This window comes from Notamacropus eugenii, chromosome 1, assembly GCF_028372415.1.
Source record: "Notamacropus eugenii isolate mMacEug1 chromosome 1, mMacEug1.pri_v2, whole genome shotgun sequence".
Lineage (NCBI taxonomy): Eukaryota > Metazoa > Chordata > Mammalia > Diprotodontia > Macropodidae > Notamacropus > Notamacropus eugenii.
The window spans coordinates 418,517,695-418,540,563 of record NC_092872.1 but is presented as its reverse complement, the minus strand read 5'-3'; the positions used below and the strand labels follow the sequence as shown (position 1 = coordinate 418,540,563).

Below are 22,869 nucleotides of genomic sequence, written 5' to 3'. Positions count from 1 at the left end.
AGACAATCACTCCCAATGACAGAGATATTAAAATTACAATTCATTGTTGGTATAATCAATGACAGTTGAAGAAATACACATAGTAATATTAATTTTTAAAATCTTTGCAATTTAATCTAAGGAGAAAAGGAAATTTCTAGCAGAATTATTTTAAAAGGACGTAGGAATCCTCAAATTTTAAGGCACAGAGAAACAGCTCATTATATAGTTCTATTTTATAAAACTTTAGCCATTTTTTATTTAACCAATTATTCAAATGACATTTTATAGGATAATAGTGACTAAAAATTAATATGATACTTTAAAATTTGTAAAGCACTTCATATATATTCTCTCATTTGATCCCCACACTACCAGGAGAAATAGGTGCTATATATATTATTGCCATTTCACAGGTAAGCAAAGGGGAGCTCAGAGAGGTAAAATGATCTGTCCATAGCCATAAATTTTAAGTGCCAAAGTGGGAAAATCAAAGTCAGTCATTTCCTTATACTCTACTATCCTCTGATGCCTCAACAGAAATGAAACAAAAATTAAAATGAATTTTAAAAAACCTTTCTTATTTAACAATAACCTTTAAGAACCTCCAAAACAGTTTTTGACCAGGGTTAACATGTACAAAGGGGAGAAGGAGGAATCTGACTTTTCAGGAATGTGCTTTGATTTAGCATCCTGGGGTAAAAGGAGGAAATGAGTAGGTAAGGGACTTTGCTAACTATTTCCTTTCCTCTTCCCTTTACAGATGAGGAGGATTTCTCTTCCCCTGTCCTCACAGCACCAACAATAGGTCCCCCTTCATCTACATGAACTAGTAACATCAACAGGTTAGGGACAACTTCTGAAGGCAATGGGAAATCACTGAACGTTTTTAAGCATTTCTAATGAATCATTACTTAGCGATTTTTGAGGACTTTATTTGCAATGTTTGCTGATGTCTATATAAAGAGCAGTATGTTACATATGTATTACTATGTTCTTTTGATTGAGCTTTTGAAACAACACTGTGCAATGATCAACTATGACAGACTTAGCTCTTCTCAGTAACACAATGATCTAAGACAATTCCAAAAGACTCATTCTGATTCGTCTTTCACAACATAACTAATATAGAAATATGCTTAATATGACTGTACATGTATATCAGGTTGCATGCTGTCTTTGAGAGGGTGAAGTGGGGGGGGTGTGAAATTCAGAACTCAAAAGCTTATAAAAGTGAATGCTGAAAACTAAAAATAAATTTAAAAAATTTGAAAAAGAGAGACCTTAAAGATAATCAAGTGGTCCTAATCTCTTCTGCAGTATGAATCACATCTACCTGAAAGCAGGTTACTTAACAACAGACATGGAAGGAGTGAAGAAGCCTTCCTCTCTTTCATTCCTTCTTTCCTGAGAGAATGGATCCCATGCACCTATCGAAGGTCACCAAATCTCAACCATTTGTCCAGAAAAAAATATCTTTCCTATTCTTCAATTCACTTTTTAAAAATGCTTTGGTAAGTATCTATTTGATGCAAAGAACTGTTAAGAACTGGGGTTGGATCATCATCATCATAAATGGCTCACATCAATATAGTACTTTAAGATTTATGAAGCACTTTACATACATTTTCATTTGATTCTCACAACCACCCTGGGAGACAGGTGCTATTAATATCACCATGTGATAGATATGGTAACTGAGAATGAGAAAGGTTAAGTGCTTTGCCCAGCATCATATGAGAAATGTCTTGAGGAGGGATTCAAAATCCACACCTTCCTGAATCCAAGACTATCAATCTAACACATAAAGCTGTCTCTCTAGAACAGGTGCCAAACTCAGGACAGCTTGAGTATACCAAAACCAAATTAAAATGCAACTGGGGACAGATAAGTAGTAAAAGAACATGAACAAACAGTTCTCAAAAGAAGAATTGCAAAGGAATCACAATCATATGAAAGACTGCTCTAAAATCACTAATGATAAGAAAAAAGCAAATCAAAACCCTGAGGTTTCACCTCATATCCTACAGATTAGCAAAAATGACAAAAAATAGCAAAAGTCAATGCTGGAAGGATTGTAAGATAAGAGGAGGTACACTAATATGTTGTTGGTAGAGCTGTGATATGGTACAACCATTTTGCAAAGCAATTTAGAACTTAAATAAAGTGTTTAAAATATCTATATATTCTTTGTCCCAGAAATTCTATTGCTAGGCTCATATTCCAAAAAAGTCATCAATACAAAGAAAGTTCCCATATATACCAAAATGTTTATGGCAGCACTTTTTGTGATAAGAAAGAACTGGAAACAAAACAGATGCTCATCAATTGAGGAATGGTTAAAAAAAATTGTGGCACATGAATGTAAAGAAACATTATTACTATGCTATAAGAATGATGCATATAATAAATACAGAGAAGTATCGTATAAAGATCTATATGAACTGATGCAGAGTTAAGTAAGCAGAGCCAAGAAAATAATATACATCATAATTACAACAATGTAAATAGAAAGAACTAGAAACAAACCAACAAAATGAATGTAACAAAATTATAAAGATCAACCAGAACTAAATTAAGGGATATGAGAGGATATCCCCAATCCACTCATTTGTGGAGGTGGGAAATCCACAGATGTTATACTCACAACATCTTTTCAATGTATTAATCTGTTGGCCTGGGGCTTTTTTTCTCTCTAAAAACTACTATACGTCATATGAGATGGACCTCTAGCAAGGAGCAGGATACTTGATGACTGAAGAAACAGAAGACCAATTTAAAAAATTGTGAAGAAAACAAAAATGTAATTGGGAAATGTCTGTCAAAATAAATAAAAATACAATACAAAATAAATGTTAATTTGTGGCTTTCTAGGTCAACATGCAGCCTGCAACACAAAGCATTCTGGGAGTTTCTATGTGAATTCGACACTACTGCTCTAAAAGACCCAGATTCTATTGTCAAGAAGTTTACAATAAAATAGGAAACAAGGAAGAGTATAGCAAGTACCAAGTCCAGGATCAAGGCAAAATGCTAGGAGAAGATGAAGATGTGAACTAGGATGGTTCAGTGGGAGTAGAAAGAAAGAAAAAACTGAAACATTACAGAGGAAGAGTCAAAAGCATTTGGATAAGGTCACATTGCAAGTTAATGGCAGAACAAAATCTTATTTTAAATTTATTTTTTATACTAGTATTAAACTACTGTGGAAGAAATAAAAAGTTAAACTGTTCAACAAGAAATAGGTCAATCTACAAATATTTACCAAATATCTATCATATACAAGGCCCTCTGTTAGGTATTATTAGAAATACAGAGACAAATGAGTCATCCTTTCCCAGGAGCTTACAATCTAGTCAAGGAAGCTGTAATGTAAATCATAAATGATTTTCAGCTTCTTATAATTTAAACACAATTTATACCTTGAAAGCATTTAATAAATAGTCAGAAGAAACAAATTATTCTTCTCTCGATGTTATTTTTCAACTTAGAGAAAAAAAGTAAATGACTATCTTTTCAAAGACTTACCAATGATCTGAAGTTGTGATTTCATGGTCAATCCCCCCACAGACCCTGACCGTGAACTACTGCCAGACATGCCACCAACTGGACTATGGACCTAGATGTGGCAAAGGAGACATTTTAAACATCATCATACACAATCTCATTTTAATAAACAGCATCATAATAGCACCAACAAGGCTATTCTCCATGACCTAGCCCAGAGTAATTATTCTTTGCTGATCTAGTTATAATTAATTATATTAAATGAAAAAACCTATAGGACATATCCCTTTTCAAGTCCTCTTCCACGTTAGTAGTCAATCTCTTCATCAAAGATGTTTTAGCATGGCACAACTGTTTTAGCATGGCATATACAGTTTTATTCAGGCTAGTTTTTTCAATGGTTCCTCCAACAAATTACATTAATTGAAACAATGTGAAAAGTAAATTCAAGTGAGGTTAGTGTCAAGCAGGGCTCTAGTACTAACTTGCGTCATGGTTAATCATCCAATTTACATCTTCAATAAATATTCAAACTATATTCAGAAGGATTTCATTAGATAGTGTTAATAATGTTATTGCAAAATAACATTGTGCTAAGGCAACATTATATAGGGCATGCCTCTATCTGAATGCAATATAAGATGTTCTTCAAACTTGACATGTTTTACAAAAGTTTGGAGAATGGGAGAAGTGCTTTCTCTGACAACTACAAAGATGATAGAAGTAGAATTGAAAGCAAATAATTAACAAAGTGGAAGAAGAAGGGGATAGTTAAGCTAGGGTCCATTAACAGTAACAGAAAACCAAGTAGTTTAATTTATAAACAACAGCCCTGGCTGCACACTTCAGCATTACATTTCCATTTTCAACTACATGTGTATACAATGAAATAATTTTTATTTCACTGAGTCTTAGTCTGTTAAGATGATCCTACTTGTACAATCAATAATCTGTTGTCTAAAACAATCGAAAGATTAATTTATTCAATGACCACTCATTAAGCACCTATGTTGTGCAACTTATGGTACTAAATCCTAGAAGAGAAGTTTAAGACATGGTCCCTTGTCCTCATAGAGTTACATTTTAGAGGAAAAAGTAGACGCAAACACAGATATTTTATAATGCATGTTATGTAATAAGCACATTAGAGATTTCTAAAACAAAACATTATTAATGAGAAATCCAAATGGAAAGTCATTTCTTACAGAAGAAATGAGGGAATACTTCAAGGCAAAACTGGTATTTGAGTTGGAATTCTAAAGAATGAGTTTCAGTTCCACAGACAATGAGGGGCAAAGGAGGGCATTTTAAACATCGAGAACAATAGCAAAGGCATCAGTGTAAGAGTGTAAGGTAAATTTGTAGATCAGAGAATAATCAACCCAATTAAACTGGAGCAAAGAGTATGCTAATTCAGATTACTCACTGAAAGGACCAAAACTGAGGCTTAAATACTTTGGCCACATAAGGAGAAGACAAGACTCACTGGAAAATACCCTGACGTTGGGAAATATTGAAGGCAAAAGGAGAAGGCAACTACAGAAGATGAGATGGATAGTGTCATGGAAGCAACAAATATGAGTTTGCACAGGCTTCAGTTGATAACAGAGGATAGAAGGGCCTGGTGTGCTATGGTTTATGGGGTTACAAAGAGTCAGACACAACTGAATGAACAACAAAAGATGTAAAAAGCAGAATCACATGAAGTAAGGCTGGAAAAGTAGACTGGTAGCAGAATGTACAAGTCACTGAATAATAGGCAAAAGAATTCCAATATAATCATTACCCAATTCAAAGCCCCTGAAAGGTTTTTGAGAGAAGGAAGGACATGATCAGATATATGCCCAAGGAAGATTAGTCTTGAAGCATAAAAAGGAATAGATTGTAGGTGATTAGAGGCAAGAAGATTGTTAGGAGGTTTTGATAACAGTCCGGGCAAATGTTAATAAGTGCCTATTCTAAGGTAGTTTCAGTCAGAATAAAGAGAAAGTAGGGAATTTTGATAGATACTATAGACAGAATTGGCTGATCTTCTTAACTGAAAAGCCATATTTATTACCTCTACTTTCTCACTTCATGCCCATTCCTCTTTCCATCCTGACTTTCTGGAATTCAAAATCATGGTTCTAGTCTTCTGTCTCATCCTAGAACTTCCTTCAGCACCTAGGTCCTCCTTGCCCTGGAACATGCTATCACTCCTTCGGGTTGCCCTCTACCCTCTTTCTCCTATTGATGAGTTCCTCCTGGAGCCTCCATTTTTGTGGAGTATAGGCTGGCCTGCCTTCCTTCCCTGTCTTGTTCTTGATTTTCTAGACTTCAAAATAATGTGCTAGCAGGAGTACATTGCACATAGTTATAGCCACAACTGTTCGATGACTTAACAACTCTGATAGACTCAGCTCTTCTCAGCAATGCAAGGTTCTAAGACAACTCCAAAAGGCTCATCAAGGAAAATACTATCTACATCCAGAATTACAGTCTAAATACAGATCAAAGCATACTATTTGCTCTCCTCTCTTTTTTGTTTTGTTTTCTTTTTTCTCATAGCTGATTACATTGGTTATAATTCTTCTTTACAACATGACTAATGTGAAAATATGTTTAATATGAATGTATATGGTGAGCCTATTATCAGAATGCTTGCTATCTTGGGGAAGGGAAGAAAAGGAGGGGAGAAAACTAAAAACTCAAAAGCTTACGGAACTGAACGCTGCAAACTATAAATAAATTAATTAAATAAATATTTTTTAAGGGTGTTGTGCTAGGAACCTTTATTACCCCGCCCCCCATTTCTGCTCCCTTTTTTGTTGACTGGTCAACAAAAGCAATTTTCATTTTATATTACAAAGATGTAGATATTCCTAAATATGAAACTATAAGGGACCCATTTGGCCATGACTAAATTTAGTATATTTACTCTTATTTCATCTGAATGAGTACAGTTAACACTTATTTTGCGATGTTCACTAAAATAAACCTTTGTACCCTAATAATCTTATTATGTATTGACTAATGGTGAATGGTGAATTTTCTGGTTTATCAAAATGATAGACAAATTTTGCTTCAGTTGATAATGTATCTGTGTAACATGGAATGACAAAGAATTGGACATCAAGGAGATGACCATCAATTGGGTAGCAGCAGAATGAGCTGTGGTATATGATATAAAATACTATCATATCATAAGAAATGACAAGCAGGATGATTTCAAAAAACTTGGGAAGATATATATGAACTCATGAAAAATAAACTGCAGTGAGAGAAACTAGGAGAACTTATACACAGCAACAGCAATATTGTAAATATGATCAACTGTGAAGAACTTAGCTACTCTGATTAAGACAATGATCCAAGACAATTCCAAAGGCCCCATGATGAAAAATGCTATCTATTCTCAGAGAGAGAACTGATGAACTCTGAATGCAGAATGAAGCATTCTTTTCTTGCTTTTGTTTTATTTTATGTTTTCTTTTGCAACACGGCTAACGTGGAAATATATTTTGCATGACCTCACATGTATAATCAAAATCAAACTGCTTGCCTTCTCAAGGAAGGGGGAAGGGCAAGAAGGAAGGAGAAAATTTGGAACTCAACATTTTAAAAACTGATTGTTAAAATATTTTTACATTGGGAAATATTTAACAAAATAAATTTTAAAAATTTAAGACATAATAATGATCCTAATTAGTGATTTTTAAAAATGAGTAATAATACCATGAATGAAATCATATTTTGAGAAACTTTGCCCCAAAAAACAAACCCACCTATCACATTAATAACATTATGGTTACCACTTTGTTAAAGAATAACTATTAGAACATTTTTATCATAAAATGTAGTCTATGTATTTTTTTTTAACAGTACAAAGTGTGGGTATAGAAATCACAAGTTATATAAACCTAGTCATAGAATCTTCAATACTCTACTATAATCACTTACAAAATTGTCTACCCAATTTTTTAATATTTGGGGCATAACAGTTGTTTTTTTTTTTGCAGATACAAATAACGTTACTATTAAGATTTTTGTAGGGCCAGGTCTTTTTTCCTTTGAATAATAATAACCTTTGGGTAGAATTCTATTAGAGTGGTATGCTGTGGAATTATGATTTTCATTATAATCGATATGATGTGTAACAAATATACTAACAGATTTGATTCTCAGAACTGTCTTTTCCAGCTTGAGTCAGATTTACAACACACTTTGAAAAGATCAATCAAACTTTGACAAAGCTCACAATCACTGGCATCCTTGTGACTGTGTACCTAAAGCAAAGAGAATCAAAGGCTGTAGAATCTGTCCGTGTCACAAAACTCTGATCCTGTGACCCAACAAGTTAACAACCCCCAAAGACTTGAACAATGCTGTTCCCACAGAACTTCAGGACACCTATGCCTTAGTGATTGTGGGATTTGTGAACTGATCATGGGAAAGCACTCTGGCCCTGGAAATAATTGTGTGTAATCCAACTTCCCCCCTCCCTTCCCACTGGTGTATAAAATCTCTTGTCTTCACTTCAGCAAGATGGAATTCTAATCATGAGAATTCTCAATTTGCAGATCAGTTCCTCATAATGAAACTAATTAAACAGCCACCTAATAATTACTGGCACTTTGTCTTTTGCCCACTGTTTCATCATTCTCAGGTGAAAGACTGGCTCAGTAAAAAATCCTGTTAACAATACCAATAATTTTACATCTCTTTCAGATACTGCCATATTGTTTTACAAAAAGACTAATAACATAATATATAACACAAAATAATAACTAAAAAATTCATTTTTTTTCTCTTAAAGACCATTCGTAACCCCAAAGCACTTTGGTCCCAGACCAAGTCCTTTTTGATCAATGTTTGGGCCCTGACTGGCTCAGAATGAATGTAAATAACAATTGTTTCTATTTTCACCAGAAATTCTGAGGGTCTTCCCTTCCCAGATTTTTCTTTTTTTAAAAAAGAGACCACTCTTTGACTCATTTTTATTAAGACTTAATCACTGAATGGGAGCTGTCTCAGTCAAATTGAGACCTGTTAAAGGCCTTAGCTTGAAAAGGCCAAGGTCCCCCACTGCATCCTGGGCCATCTCCAGTTATTCTGATCCACATCTGGCCACTGGACCCATATGGCTCCAGAGGAGAAAGTGAGGCTGGTGACTTTACACAGCCCTCCCTCACTTAAATCCAATTCACTTGCATGTCATGGCATCACCTCCCTGATCTCATGGTCCTCTTCGAGAATGAAGGACAAACAGCAACCTGTCACAAGGGTAATTTTCCCTAATAATTAAGACTTGAACCCTTGTCATTGCTTTCTCATCACCTAAGACAGAAGTAGTCTGCCCTACTCAAGCTTAACAGGTTTCCTCACTGCCATGTAAGTCTTCAATATTCATCTCACCACCATTCAAATGCCAAGGCAAAGAAACTCCACCTAAGTGAAATAGTACTGTATCTTTGCTAAATATCCTTCTCATGCTATTGAGTAAACTTCCCTTTGTCAAGTTATATAATGTTTCATTTTATTCCGATCCAAAGCCAACTGAGTGGGCAGCAACACAAGCATCAGCATAGGCAGCAGTAGAAGAAAGCCCCATCATAGATCTTTGCTGATAATCCTCTTCCACACTGCTTCTAGGACGGCACCCAGAGTCAGTCCCCATAACCGCTCTTGGCCCAAGGATGAGGGATTATAAGAGGAACCTTGGCCTAACGATGAAATGGACTATTAAAACATCTTTGTCATCACATCCAACTACTGGAGTTGGATGTACTACTTCCCAGTAGCCACGCAAGTGATGAATCTACCACCCTAGGAACATAGAAAGGCCTCTCCAGTCCAGTGGTTTCTTAGACTCAACCTCTAAGAAGACCTAACTGATATCAACAGGCTGCTTATATATACTCCCAGTTGATCCTCTTCAATCCTTTCTTTTCCCAGCGTAGAGGCGATATGAACTGAAGGTCGCTGATCATTGGGAGGAACCAGGAAAAGACTCGAGGTTACTTTAACTGGTAATTCTTCTTTCCAAGACTGTTTAAACAAATTCTTCCAAGAAAAGATTTGGACCAGGTGGTGGAATTATTTGAAGACTTGCTTTCTAAGTATTGGGGAGAGGTCTCTGATCCATAACATGGATTGATGACTGTGTCAAAATCATCATGTGTATTGTGGTCCTGATGTTGCTGGTCTTGCTCTTGTACTCTGTCACTATTTACAATGGGAGATCCACTGTGAACCATTCTTTGCCTATAACATGGATTATTAAGATATGGGAATGCTTCTGAAAGGGAAAGGTAAAATTTGGAATTTCCAGTCTTGGTTCACTGAGTTCTTTCAGGGATTGTTTTTTCCTTTTTTTTTTAGGGGGGAAGGGTGTCTTTATCTCCTCCTCCAACCAACCTATATAACACTTTAAGAACCTCCAGACCAAGGCTGTCTAGTACTTGTGGTTTATGACTTTAAGGAGAAACTCAGACCTTTAGGATATTTTAAAGGATGAGATGAGGCAGGAATAACATCCACTATTAACAAAAAAAAATGCATGGTCCTTTTAGGTTAGTTTTTCCCTAAAAAGTTTAAGCAAACATCCTTAATAGCTAATTGGCCAAGGTGATTAAGGCTTGAACTTTTTTGGAGTACCTAAAGCATATGAGCTCAATACACAAATAATGAGTGGGTGCTCATCAGGCTTGACTACTATGTGGGTCATCACACCCTTGTTGGCATACCATCCTAGCTAAGAAATGAATGGACCTGTGCCAAATAAGCAAACACTATATTCTATGCTGAATATCCTTTACATGCTATTGCTCAGTAAACTTTCTTTTATTAAAAGACATATGGTTAACAGACATATGGTTAACAGACTTTATTCTAATACTAAATCTAACCCAACAGACCAGCCTGAACTAGTCTTAGTCCAGAATAGAAGCAAAAAGAATTCCTGTCATTTTATTAAAGTTAATATATGTGTATTTTTATACCATAATAAAACTACTAATAATAGCTTTGTGCATAATTATTTTTAATTTCTTATTTTTGTATAATGACAGTTTTCCTTTAGAGATACCTACTAAATTTAGAAAAAGACATTTTTAAAAGAATCTATTATATCTCCATGGAAGAAGAGTGTCCTTTTCTAATTAACAATCAATTTACAACCAAACACTTATTTCAAATGAAGGTTTGGCAAGTTAGTTCTTTAAGAGAGGAGAAATTACTAATCAGCTTTTTGTTTTGTGGAGCTAAATTGAAAAAAGGGAAAACTAAATTTTGAAACAAAGGTTTCTGCAGAATGAGAAAAAGCATCAACCTAACAATCTAAATTCTTTCCAATAGGGCAGTTCTAGTCTAAATTTGAATAGGAAAAGAAGCATTTTTCTTTTTAAAAAAAAATTATTAAAAATTATATTGATCACTTCATCTCCAGAGGAAGTCAATAGTAAATGAAATGACATGATGTAGCCAATTACTGCTCCCTCTTTGCTCATACCTTAAAGTTAAACATTTAAGTTTTCTAAATACTGGACTCCTGGGAACTTAATTATTTGGTGAATGAATTGTGGCACAGGAAAAGGAGTGCTTTGTTTTTCAATTCATTTTACATATACAAAAGTTGTACTTTGATGCCTTATCAAGTGTGGAGGGCTCTATTCTAGGGGAGTGAAGCTTTGATAAACTACCAAAATGAGAAGCCTCCATCCAGCAACAGACTACATATAGTCTGTTATCTAAGGACCAGCCTAAGTATAAAAAGGCTTATCAAAGAACATTTGACACCTCATCAGTGGTTCCCAACATTTTTTATTCTTTTAATTCCTTTCCACAACAACAAAAAGTGTGACTTCCTATTGTAATTTAATATACTACTCATAATATTCAACAACTATTTAATTGCTTAAGGCACTGCTAAAGCATTTTAGCAGGAACCCTTTGGACTATAATCAAAAACCACTAAATGGGAACCACTGTATTAGGTGAGAAATTCTGTAGTCCTGTGTGCTGCTCCCCCCATTCTGTTGTAATGGTAGCAGCAAAGTGAAAGAAAAGATAGACAGTACTAAGAATCACACAGTTCTTAAGCTACCTACTTGGACTATCTAGCAATTTAACTTTCGGGAAGATTCAAAGACCCACAATTTGATACGCATCAGTGGAAATGAGTGATATCCATACTGATATACCTAATGTAAATATAAATGAAAGCAGAGAAAAAAGAAGTTGCATTTAAATGACAAGATAGCTCACAGCTTCTTTTTCCAAGAGTCAAATAAAAGAGCAGGCAGAAGTATTCTGCCAAAAAGAATCATTCCATGAGATACTTGGTCATCTCGTCATGCTATGTTCTTGATAGCATAAACACTCAGAAAATAATTACAATTGAGGAGCCCACATGTTGCAGAAGATAAAGAACTATTGAAATTCTACTCACTTCTTCCTTACCATTTACTATAAAAATGCCCAGTTCTCAATCCTTATGAAAATCTTTCTTTAACCCTATCTAGCCCCTCAAGCTATCACCTTATCTCTTTCTCCCTTTCATCACCAAGCTCCTAAAAAGAGTTATGTAACTTCATGGCCTCCAATTCCTCACCATTCATTACCTTACAATTATGCTTTCACCACTACAAATAAACTAAAACAGTTCTCTCCAAGGTTACCAATAATCTCAAGTTCGAAATCCAACAGTCTTTCCTTTGACCTAATCTTACTTGATTTTGTTAATCAAACCCTCCTTTTCTTGAATACTCTCAACAAGGCTTCCATGGCAGTACTCTCCCCTGATACTTGTTCTTACTTATTTGATCAATCCTTTGCAGGTTCATCACTTACCTCCAGCAGTTAAGTGGGGATATCTCCCAAAATGATCCCATGGGTTCAATCATCTCTACAAAGAAAACTCTCAAATCTACATCATCTAGCTCTAATCTCTCTTCTAATCTCTCTAACTCTAGTCACATACCTCCCAAATGCCTGCTGGACACCTCCATCTGGATGCTAGTGGTACCCCAAACTCAACACGTTCAAAAAAAGAAGTCAACATCTTTTATTCAGCATCCAGCCCTATATCAGACTTCCTAATTTCTTCTATTAAGGTCATTATCATCTTCTCAGACACCCAGATTTTCATCATCTCATAGCCATCCTCAATTTTATGCTCTCCCTAATTCTCACATTGAATAAGTAAACAATTTTTTTGTAAATTCTACCTCCACAGTACCTCTTTTCTCCACTGTCATAGCTATTCTCCTAATTCAGACACTCACATCATTTTTCAGTCATGTCGAACTCTTTGTGACCCCATTTGGGGTTTTCTTGGCAAAGATACTGGAGTGGTTTGCCATTTCCTTCTTCAGTTCATTTTACAGATAAGGAAACTAAGGCAAACAGGGTTAAGTGACTTGCCCAGGATCACACATCTAGTAAGGGTCTGAGGTCAGATATGAAGATCAGGAAGGTGAGTCTTCTAGGTTCCAGGCCCAGGATTGCATTCACTGGTGCCCTCTCCTCTCCAGTCTAGAATACTATAATAGGCCCCTTTGGTCACATGACTAAAAATCTCTGTTCTCTCCAATCTATCTTTGATACAGCTACCTTTCCTTAAGGCCTACTATGGTGCCTCATTGGGAAATAGAGGTGACCCTAGGTTTTTGAAGGCTATGCTGGTAGAGTATAAGCTCTGGCAGGTCCTATTAAGCTGGATGTTTCAAATACGTGCCTTGTAAGGGAAAATATAAGGATGTGGACTTGCTCTGTGATTTTTCTATATAGGAAACCCTGGTAAGGAAACTCTTTCTACCAATGCATTTACACCTTCTTTGCAACTTGAGTTTTACAAAATCATCTAGAACACTGAAAATGTCAATGACTGGACCAGGGTCACAGAACTTTACCTACATGTCAGCACCAGAACTTCAAATGGGTTTTTCTACCTCAAAGATCAGCTCACACTCCACTATGCCTCTCTAGACTACACGTATCTGTTGTCTGAGGACCAGGTCAACTAAACTGAAAAACCACTCATAAATATAAATCTTAGCAATAGGATGAGCAAAAGTGAGACCACAGCAACAATCAAAGATAAGTTCTGAAAGGGCTTACAGGCTTCACCAATGAAAGAAGCACTCATATGGACTAAATTATAGGTGCAAAAAGTACTGAGGAAGACATGTCTCACCATGCACATACCAAATTAAGTTTTCAATGACTCCCTATGGCGTCTAAGATGAAATAGTCCATCAGTCAATCAACAAGCATTTATTAAGTGCTTAATATGTGGTTAAGAGCTTCAAGAGCTGGAGATACAAAAGAAAGGCAAAAGAAGTCCCTGCCCTCAAGGAGCTCACAATCCAAAAAGGGAGACAACATTCAAATAACTATTTACAAACAAGCTATAGACAAGATAAATCAACAGAAGATAATATTCAGCAGAAGAAGACACTAGAATTAAGAAGGATTGGGAAAAATTTCCACTAAAAAGTAGAGTTATAGCTAGGACTTGTCAGAAGCCAGAGAATAAAGATGAGAAGGTTGGAGAGAGGCATGAGGGCTTTGAATGCCAGAGGATTTTACAATTGATCCCAGAGGGGAGAGGGAACCACTGGAGTTTTTTGAGTTGGTGGAGGCAGTAAAGAATGTAACATAGGGGGACGGAGCCAAGATGGTGGAGTAGAAAGACATAGATACGGAGGCTCTCCCCACACAGCCCATAAAAAACCTATAGAGAGGGACTCTCAACAAACTGTGGAGCAGCAGAAGTGGAGAACAACAGAGTGGAGGAGATTTCCAGCCCAGGGTGACCTGAAAGGCCCACGGGAAACTGCTGCACCAGATGCGGAGCAGAGCCCAGCCCAGCCTTGGCCAGTACAGCTCAAGAACAGCCGTTGGGGGCAGAATCTCCAGTTGCGGAATCCCCAGTCCCAGTAGCAGCAGTTCCCAGATCCCTCAACCCACAGGCACCAAAGGTCAGTGACAGGGTTTTTTCAGCTGGCCAGGAAGGGAGAAGGGCCTTCCCATAGCTCCAGCAGCAGGCAGCAGCCACAGAGGCTGCACAGCAGCCTGTACAGCCTGCTCCACTGTTGGAGCGTAAAAACCCCTGGGGGCACTGAAGAGCTGAGTCTTACCTCAGCCCTGAGTAGAGGCCCTGAGGCAGCTGGTCTTTGTCTTGCACTGAATGTAGGCCCTGGCCATCCAGCTTATCTGAAAATCAGTTCCCAGTGCTGACTTGGCAGAACTAGAGGCCAGGTGACTGTGGGGAGGTAAATGCTAAGATTCTGGGCACAAAAATTCCTCTCTGTACCCAGACCAGTACACGCTTGATTGTGCCACCTTAGAGGAACTGAGATCTTACAGATTCCCAGAGTATACCCTACACTTGACAAAGGACCCAAAAGTTAAGTAACCGGTTGGGAAAAAAGTCCAAAAAAGGGAAAATAATAAAACTACAGAAGGTTACTTTCTAAGTGAACAGATATCTTCTCCTATCCTTTCAGATGAGGAAGAACAATGCTTACCATCAGGAGAAGACATAAAAGTCAAGGATTCTGTATTCCAAACATCCAAAATAAATATTCAATGGGCTCAGGCCATGGAAGAGCTCAAAAAGGATTTTGAAAATCAAGTAAGAGAGGTGGAGGAAAAACTGGGAAGAAAAATGAGATGCAAGAAAAGCAGGTCAACACCTTGCTAAAGGAGATCCAAAAAAATGCTGAAGAAAATAACATCTTAAAAAACAGGCTAACTCAACTGGCAAAAGAGGTTCAAAAAAGCAATGAGGAGAAGAATGCTTTAAAAAGCAGAATTAGACAAATGGAAAAAGAGGTTCAAAAGCTCACTGAAGAAAATAGTTCTTTCAAAATTAGAATGGAACAGATGGAGGCTAATGACTTTATGAGAAACCAAGAAATCACAAAACAAAACCAAAAGAATGAAAAAATGGAAGATAATGTGAATTTCTCATTGGAAAAACAACTGACCTGGAAAACAGATCAAGGAAAGACAATTTAAAAATTATGGGACTACCTGAAAGCCTTGATCAAAAAAAGAGCCTAGACATCATCTTCCATGAAATTATCAAGGAAAACTGCCCTGAGACTCTAGAACCAGAGGGCAAAATAATTATTGAAAGAATCCACCGATCACCTCCTGAAAGAGATCCAAAAAGAGAAACTCCTAGGAACATTGTGGCCAAATTCCAGAGTTCCCTGGTCAAGGAGAAAATATTGCAAGCAGCTAGAAAGAAACAATTCAAGTATTGTGGAAATACAATCAGGATAACACAAGATCTAGCAGCTTCTACATTAAGGGATCAAAGGGCTTGGAATAGGATATTCCAGAAGTCAAAGGAACTAGGACTAAAACCAAGAATTACCTACCCAGCAAAACTGAGTATAACACTTCAGGGGAAAAAAATGGTCTTTCAATGAAATAGAGGACTTTCAAGCATTCTTGATGAAAAGACCTGAGCTGAAAAGAAAATTTGACTTTCAAACACAAGAATCAAGAGAAGCATGAAAAGGTAAACAGGAAAGAGAAGTCATAAGGGACTTACTAAAGTTGAACTATTCACATTCCTACAGGGAAAGACAATATTTGTAACTCTTGAAACTTTTTTCAGTATCTGGGTAGTTGGTGGGATTACACACACACACACACACACACACACACACACACACACACACACACACACACACACACATAGAGACAGAGAGCACAGGGTGAATTGAATAGGATGGGATCATATCTTTAAATAATGAAATTAAGCAGTGAGAGAGAAATATATTGGGAGGAGAAAGGGAGAAATGGAATGGGGCCAATTATCTCTCATAAAAGAGGCAAGTAAAAGACTTTTCAGTGGAGGGAAAAGGGGGGGAGGTGAGAGAAAAAACATGAAGCTTACTCTCATCACATCTGACTAAAGGAAGGAAATAAAATGCACACTCATTTTGGTATGAAAACCTATCTTACAACACAGGATAGTGGGGGAGAAAGGGATAAGCAGGGTAGGTGGGATAATGGAAGGGAGGGCAGTGGGAGAAGGGAGCACTCTTGGGGAGGGATAGGATCAAAAGAGAGAATAGAAGAAATGGGGGGCAGGATAGGATGGAGGGAAATATAGTTAGTCTTATACAACATGACTATTATGGGAGTCATTTGCAAAATTACACAGATATGGCCTATAGTGAATTGTTTGCCTTCCCAAAGGGAATGGGTAAGGAGGGAGGAATGAAGAGAAGTTGGAACTCAAAAAGTTTTAAGAACAACTGTTGAGTATTGTTCTTGCAACTAAGAAATAAGAAATACAGGTAATGAGGTATAGAAATTTATCTTGCCCTACAAGACAAAAGAGAAGATGGGGATAAGGGAAGGGAGGGATGTTAGAAGGGAGGACAAATTGGCGATAGGGGTAATTAGAATGCTCAGCGTTTAGGGGTGGGGGGAGGGGAGAAATGAGAAAATTTTGAACCCAAAATTTTGTGGAAATGAATGTTGAAAACTTAAATAAATAAATTTAAATTAAAAAAAAGAATGTAACATGGTCAGACTAACTTTAGTATGACCACTTTGAGAGCTGAGTAAAGATGGACTGAAATGGAGATAGTTTTATGAAAGTCAGAATATACCAGCAGGCTACTGCAATATTCCAAGTATAAGGTGATAATGGCCTATGCCACACTGGCAGTATGTCAAAAGAAAGGACACATATGCAAGAAATATTACAAGGGTTAAAATTTATAGGCCTTGGCAACAGATTTGATATGGGGAGAGAAAAATGAGTGAAGAGTTTGGAAGAAGAACACTTAGGTAATCAAACTAGGGAACTAAGAGGATGCTATAGCCTTTACACAGTAATAGGGAAATTACCAGTATCAAAAATGAAGGAGGTGAATTGACCACCAATGAAATTAAAGCAATTTAATATGAGTTATTTTTGCCTAATTATTTGTCAATAAATCTGATAATCTAAGGAAAATAGATGAAGTTTTACAAAAATATAAATTGCCCAGATTAACAAAGGTGAAAATGATACTTAAATAACCCCATCTCAGAAAAAGAAATGGAACAAGCCACCAATGAGTTCCATAAGGAAAAATCCCCAGAGCCAGATGGACTCACAAGTGAATTCTACCAAACATTTAAAGAATAATTAATTCCAATATTATATACACAATCGAGGAAAAAACATAAATGAGGAGTATAACCTAAATTACTTTTATGACACAAATATTATGATACGTAAATCAGGCAAAAAAAAAAACTATGAACCAATTTCTATAATAAATACTGAGGCAAAAAATTTTAAATGTTAGCAAGGAGATTACAGCAATATATCAACATATCAATTACAGCAAAGAATCACATACTATATATTGAGGTAGGATTTATGCCAGGAAGACAGAACTGCTTCAATATTAGGAAAACTATTAGCATAATTGACTATATTGGTAACAAAATGAACAGAAATCATTTGAATGTCTAAACAGATGCAGAAAACCTTGGATAAAATACAACAACCATTCCTATTTTTAAAAATCAGACTATAGAATCTTACTTTCATGGTAAAAAGGCATTTACTTATATCCTTGGTGACAAGGAAGATCAAAACATACAACCAGAAGGAGATAACAAAGTCAAACCACCTACATTCAAAGACTCCAAGAAAAACATGAATTGGTCTCAGGCATGGAAGCACTCAAAAAGGATTTTGAAAATCAAGTAAAAGAAGTAGAAGAAAAATTGGGAAGAGAAATGAGGGTGATGCAAGAAAAATCATAAAAAACAAGTCAATAGCTTGCTAAAGAGACCTAAAAAAAATGCTGAAGAAAACTACACCTTTAAAATTAAACTAATCCAAATGGCAAAAGAGGTCCAAAATACCAATGAAAAGAAGAATACCTTAAAAAGCAAAATAGGCCAAGTGGAAAAGGAGCTCCAAGACTTCACTAAAAAAAAAATAATTCCTTAAAAATTAGAATTGACCAAATGGAAGTTAATGACTTTATGAGAAACCAAGAAATTATAAAGCAAAACCAAGATAATGAAAAAATAGAAAACAATGTGAAAATCTCATGGAAAAAACAACTGATCTGGAAAATAGATGCAGGAGAGATAATTTAAAAATTACTGAACTACCTGAAAGCCATGATCAAAAAAAGTTCCTAGACATCATCTTTCAAGAAATTATCAAGGAAAACTGCCCTGCCATTCTAGAACCAGAGGCTAAAATAAAAATGGAAAGAATTCATTGATCACCTCCTGAAAGAGATTCCAAAAGGAAAACTCCAAGGAACACTGCAGCCAAATTTCAGAGTTCTGAGGTCAAGGAGAAAATATTGCAAACAGCCAGAAACAATTCAAGTATTGTAAAAAGCAATCAGGATAACACACGATTTAGCAGCTTCTACACTAAGGGATCAGAGGGCTTGGAATATGATATTCCAGGGGTCAAAAGAGGTAGGACTGAAACCAAGAATCACATACCCAGCAAAACTGAGTATAATACTTCAGGGGAAAAAAATGAAATTTCAATGAAATAGAGGTCTTCCAAGCATTTTTGTTGAAAAGGCCAGAGATAAATAGAGAATTTGACTTTCAAATACAAGAATCAAGAGAAGCATGAAAAGGTAAACAGGAAAGAGAAACCATAAGGGACTTATTAAAGTTGGACTATTTACATTCCTACATAGAATGATGATATTTGTAACTCATAAGACCTTTCTTTCTCAGTATTAGGGTAGCTGGAGACAATATGTGTGTGTGTGTGTGTGTGTGTGTGTGTCTGTCTGTCTGTCTGTGTGTGTATGGTTGTTGTCCTCTGTTCTCCAAGAGGACCAAAATGACATCACCATGATAAAGTAAATTTTCAATGTGTATGACATCACCATGATAAAGTAAATTTTCAATGTGTCCAACTGTGGCTGATCAGACCAATACAAGCTCAGAATGCTCTACCACAAATTGGGCACAGACAGTTAAACATTTACTCCAAATTTGCGCATCCCACATTTCCTTTGAGCTGTTTCAATTCTGCTTTGCTCATAGAGGACAGCACTCTTTCTGATGTGGGCACACCACGCTGAGCAGGCCTATGCCAGTGTCTCCCATGTCACACAATTAATTCCAAAGTTCTTGAGAGAGACCTTGAGAGTATCCTTGTATCACTTCTTCTGACCACCATGTGATCACCTGCCCCATGTAAGTTCCATAGACAGAGGACAGAGGGCACAAGGCGAGATGAATATAAAGGGATGATATCTAAAAATAAAATTAAGTGTTAAGAATGTACTGGGATCAAGAGAAAGGGAGAAGTAGAATGTAGTAAGTCATCTCACATAAAAGAGGCAGGAGCTTTTACAATGGAGGGGAAGAAGGGGAAGGTGAAAAGGAAGAAGTGAGTCTTACTCTCATTGGATTTGGCTTAAGGAGGGAATAACATACACACCCAATTGGGAATGAAAATCTATCTTACCCTACAGGAAAGCCAGGATGGAGGGGACAAAAGAAGGAGGAATAATAGAAGGGACAACAGATTGGGACAACAGAATTGGGCAATCTGAAGCAAACAATTTTGTTGAGGGACAGGTCAAAGGAGAGAACAGAATAAATGGAGGGGAGGACAGGATAGAGGGAATACAGTTAGTATTTCATAACATGACTGTTATCAAAGTGTTTTGCATGATGACACATACATAACTTTTATCTAATTCCTTGCCTTCTCAATGAGGGTGGGTAGGGAAGGAGGAAGAGAGAGAATGTGAAACTCAAAGTTTTAAAAACGCATGTTAAAAATTATTTTTACATGCAACTGGGAAATAAACATAGGAAATGAGAAAAAGAAATGTATCTTGCCCTACAGAAAAATAGAAGGGAAAGGGACAAGAGAAGAGGGGGATAAGAGAAGGGAGGTCAGATTGGAGGAAAGGGCAACCAGAATGCATGCTGTCCTGGGGTGGGGTGGGGAATTTTAAACTCAAAATCTTATGGAAGTAACTGCTGAAAATTGAAAAAATAAAATAAAATTTTTTTTAAAAACCACTAGACAACATAGCAATACATGGAGCATTCCTTAAAATTTTAAGTGGTATCTACGTAAAACCATCAGCAAAATTATCTATAATGGGGATAACCTAGAAGTCTTCCCAATAAGATCAGGGTTCAAGAAAGAATACCCATTATCATCACTAACATTCTATAGTGCATTATCAAAGAAAAAAATTACTGTTTGCAAATGATATGATGGAATAGAGGATCCTAGAGAATTAACGAAGAAACTACTTGAAATAATTAAACACTTGACCAAAGTTGCAGGATATAAAATAAACCCACATCAGCATTTCTATATATTACCACAACAAAGTCCAGAAGCAAGAGATAGAAAGAGAAATTCCATTTAAAATTATTGTGGACAGTATGTGGGAGTCTACTTGTCAAGACAAACCCAGGAGCTCTATGAACATAATTACAAAATACTTTTCCCACAAATAAAGTTAGACTTTAATAACTGAAAAAATATTAATTGCTTATGAGTAGGCTGAGCCAATATAATAAAAATTTTACCAAAATTAATCTACTTATTCAGTGCCATACCAAACTACCCCAAAAAATTATTTCATAGTTAGAAAAAAATCATAAAATTAATCTGGAGAACAAAAGGTGCAGAAAATCAAGGTAATTAATGAAAAGAAATTCAAGAGAAGGTGTCTTAGCTATATCAGATCTAAAACTGTATTATAAAGCAGCAATCATCAAAACTACTTGGTAATAGCTAAGAAATAGAGTGGTAGATCAGTGGAACAGGTTAGAGACACGAAACACAATTGTCAATGACTATAATAATCATAAACCCAAAGACTTCAGCTTCTGGGATAAGAACTCACTATCTGACAGAAACTCCTGGGCAAACTGGAAAATAGTATGACAAAAACTAGGCATAGACCAACATCTTAAACCCTATACCAAGATAAGGTCAAAATGGGTACACATTTTGGACATAAAGGATGATACTATAAGCAAATCAGGAGAGCAAGGAATAGTTTACCTGTCAGACCTATGGAGAATAGACGAATTTATGACCAAACGAGATAGAGAATACTGTGAAATGCAAAATGTATAATTTTGATTACATTAAATTAAAAAGTTTTTACACAAACAAAACCAAAGCAACCAAGATTAGAAGAGAAGCAGAAACCCAGGAAACATTTTTTACAGTGCATATTTCTGATAAAAAGCTTAATTTCTAAAATATATAGAGAACTGACTCAAATTCATAAGAATAAAAGTCATTCCCTAATTGATAAATGATCAAAGGATATGAACAGGCAATCTTCAGATGAAGAAATTAAATCTATCTAGTCATGAAAAAATGCTCTAAATCACTACTGAATAGAGAAATGCAAATTAAAACAACTCTGAGGTACCACTTCACACCTATAAGATTGGCTAACATGAGGAAACAGGAAAATGATAATAAATAATGGAGATGTGGGAAAACTGGAACACTAATTCATTGTTAGAGGAGCTATGAACTGATTCAACCATTCTGGAGAGCAATTTGGAACTATGCCCAAAGGGCAACCAATCTGAGCGTGCTTTGATCCAACAATACTACTACTAGATTTGTATCCCAAAGAGATCATAAAAATGGGAAAAGGACCCACACGTGCAAAAATATTTTGATGGTGGTCAAGAACTGGACATTGAGGGAATGTCCATCAATTGGGGAATGGTTGAAGAAGTTGTGATATATGACCGTAATGGAATACTATTCTTCCATGAAAAATGATGAGCAGGCAGATCAGAAAAACCTAGAAACCAACTTACACGAACTGATGCTGAGTGAAGTGAGCAGAACAAGGAGAATACTATATACAGTAATAGCAACATTGTGCAATGACCAACTTTCGACAGACTTAACTCTTCTCAGCAATGCAATGATCTAAGACAATTTCAAAAGACTCATGATGGAAAATGCTATCCACATCCAGAAAAAGAAGTATGGCATCTAAATATAGATTGAAGCATACTATTTTCTTTTGGTTTTCTTTCTAGTGATTTTTTCCCCATTTGTTCTGATTCTTTTTCCACAACCTGACTAATGTGGAAATATGTTTAATATGATTATACATGTATATCCTATATCACATTGCATGCAGTCTTCAGGAGGAGAAAGGGGAGGGAGGTAGAAAATTTAGAACTCAAAATGTTATAAAAGTGAATGTTGAAAACTAAAACTTAATTAATTGATTTTTAAGGAAAAAAGAAAATGAAGGACAAACAACAAAGCCCACTAATTTAGTCTTAAGTTCAAAGTGTATGGACATCTTTTGTGACATTATTTGAATTATTCCAAAAATTACTTTCCAAAATGTTTGTACCACTTCACAATTC

At 36.1% G+C, this 22,869-nt stretch overlaps 1 protein-coding gene across 5 annotated transcripts in view; it reads right to left on the bottom strand.

The window, feature by feature from the left end:
- Positions 1–22,869, bottom strand: part of ITCH (itchy E3 ubiquitin protein ligase) — a 171,835-nt gene that overhangs the window by 109,831 nt on the left and 39,135 nt on the right. For 4 of the 5 annotated variants that reach the window (XM_072631306.1, XM_072631305.1, XM_072631304.1 and 1 more), the window contains one exon: positions 3,508–3,598. The exons of the other annotated variant lie outside the window; for it this stretch is intronic. In XM_072631306.1, coding sequence (XP_072487407.1) covers positions 3,508–3,577 — 70 coding nt within the window. In that variant the 5' untranslated portion in view covers positions 3,578–3,598. The remainder of the gene's footprint in view (positions 1–3,507; positions 3,599–22,869) is intronic. 5 annotated transcript variants of the gene reach the window in all.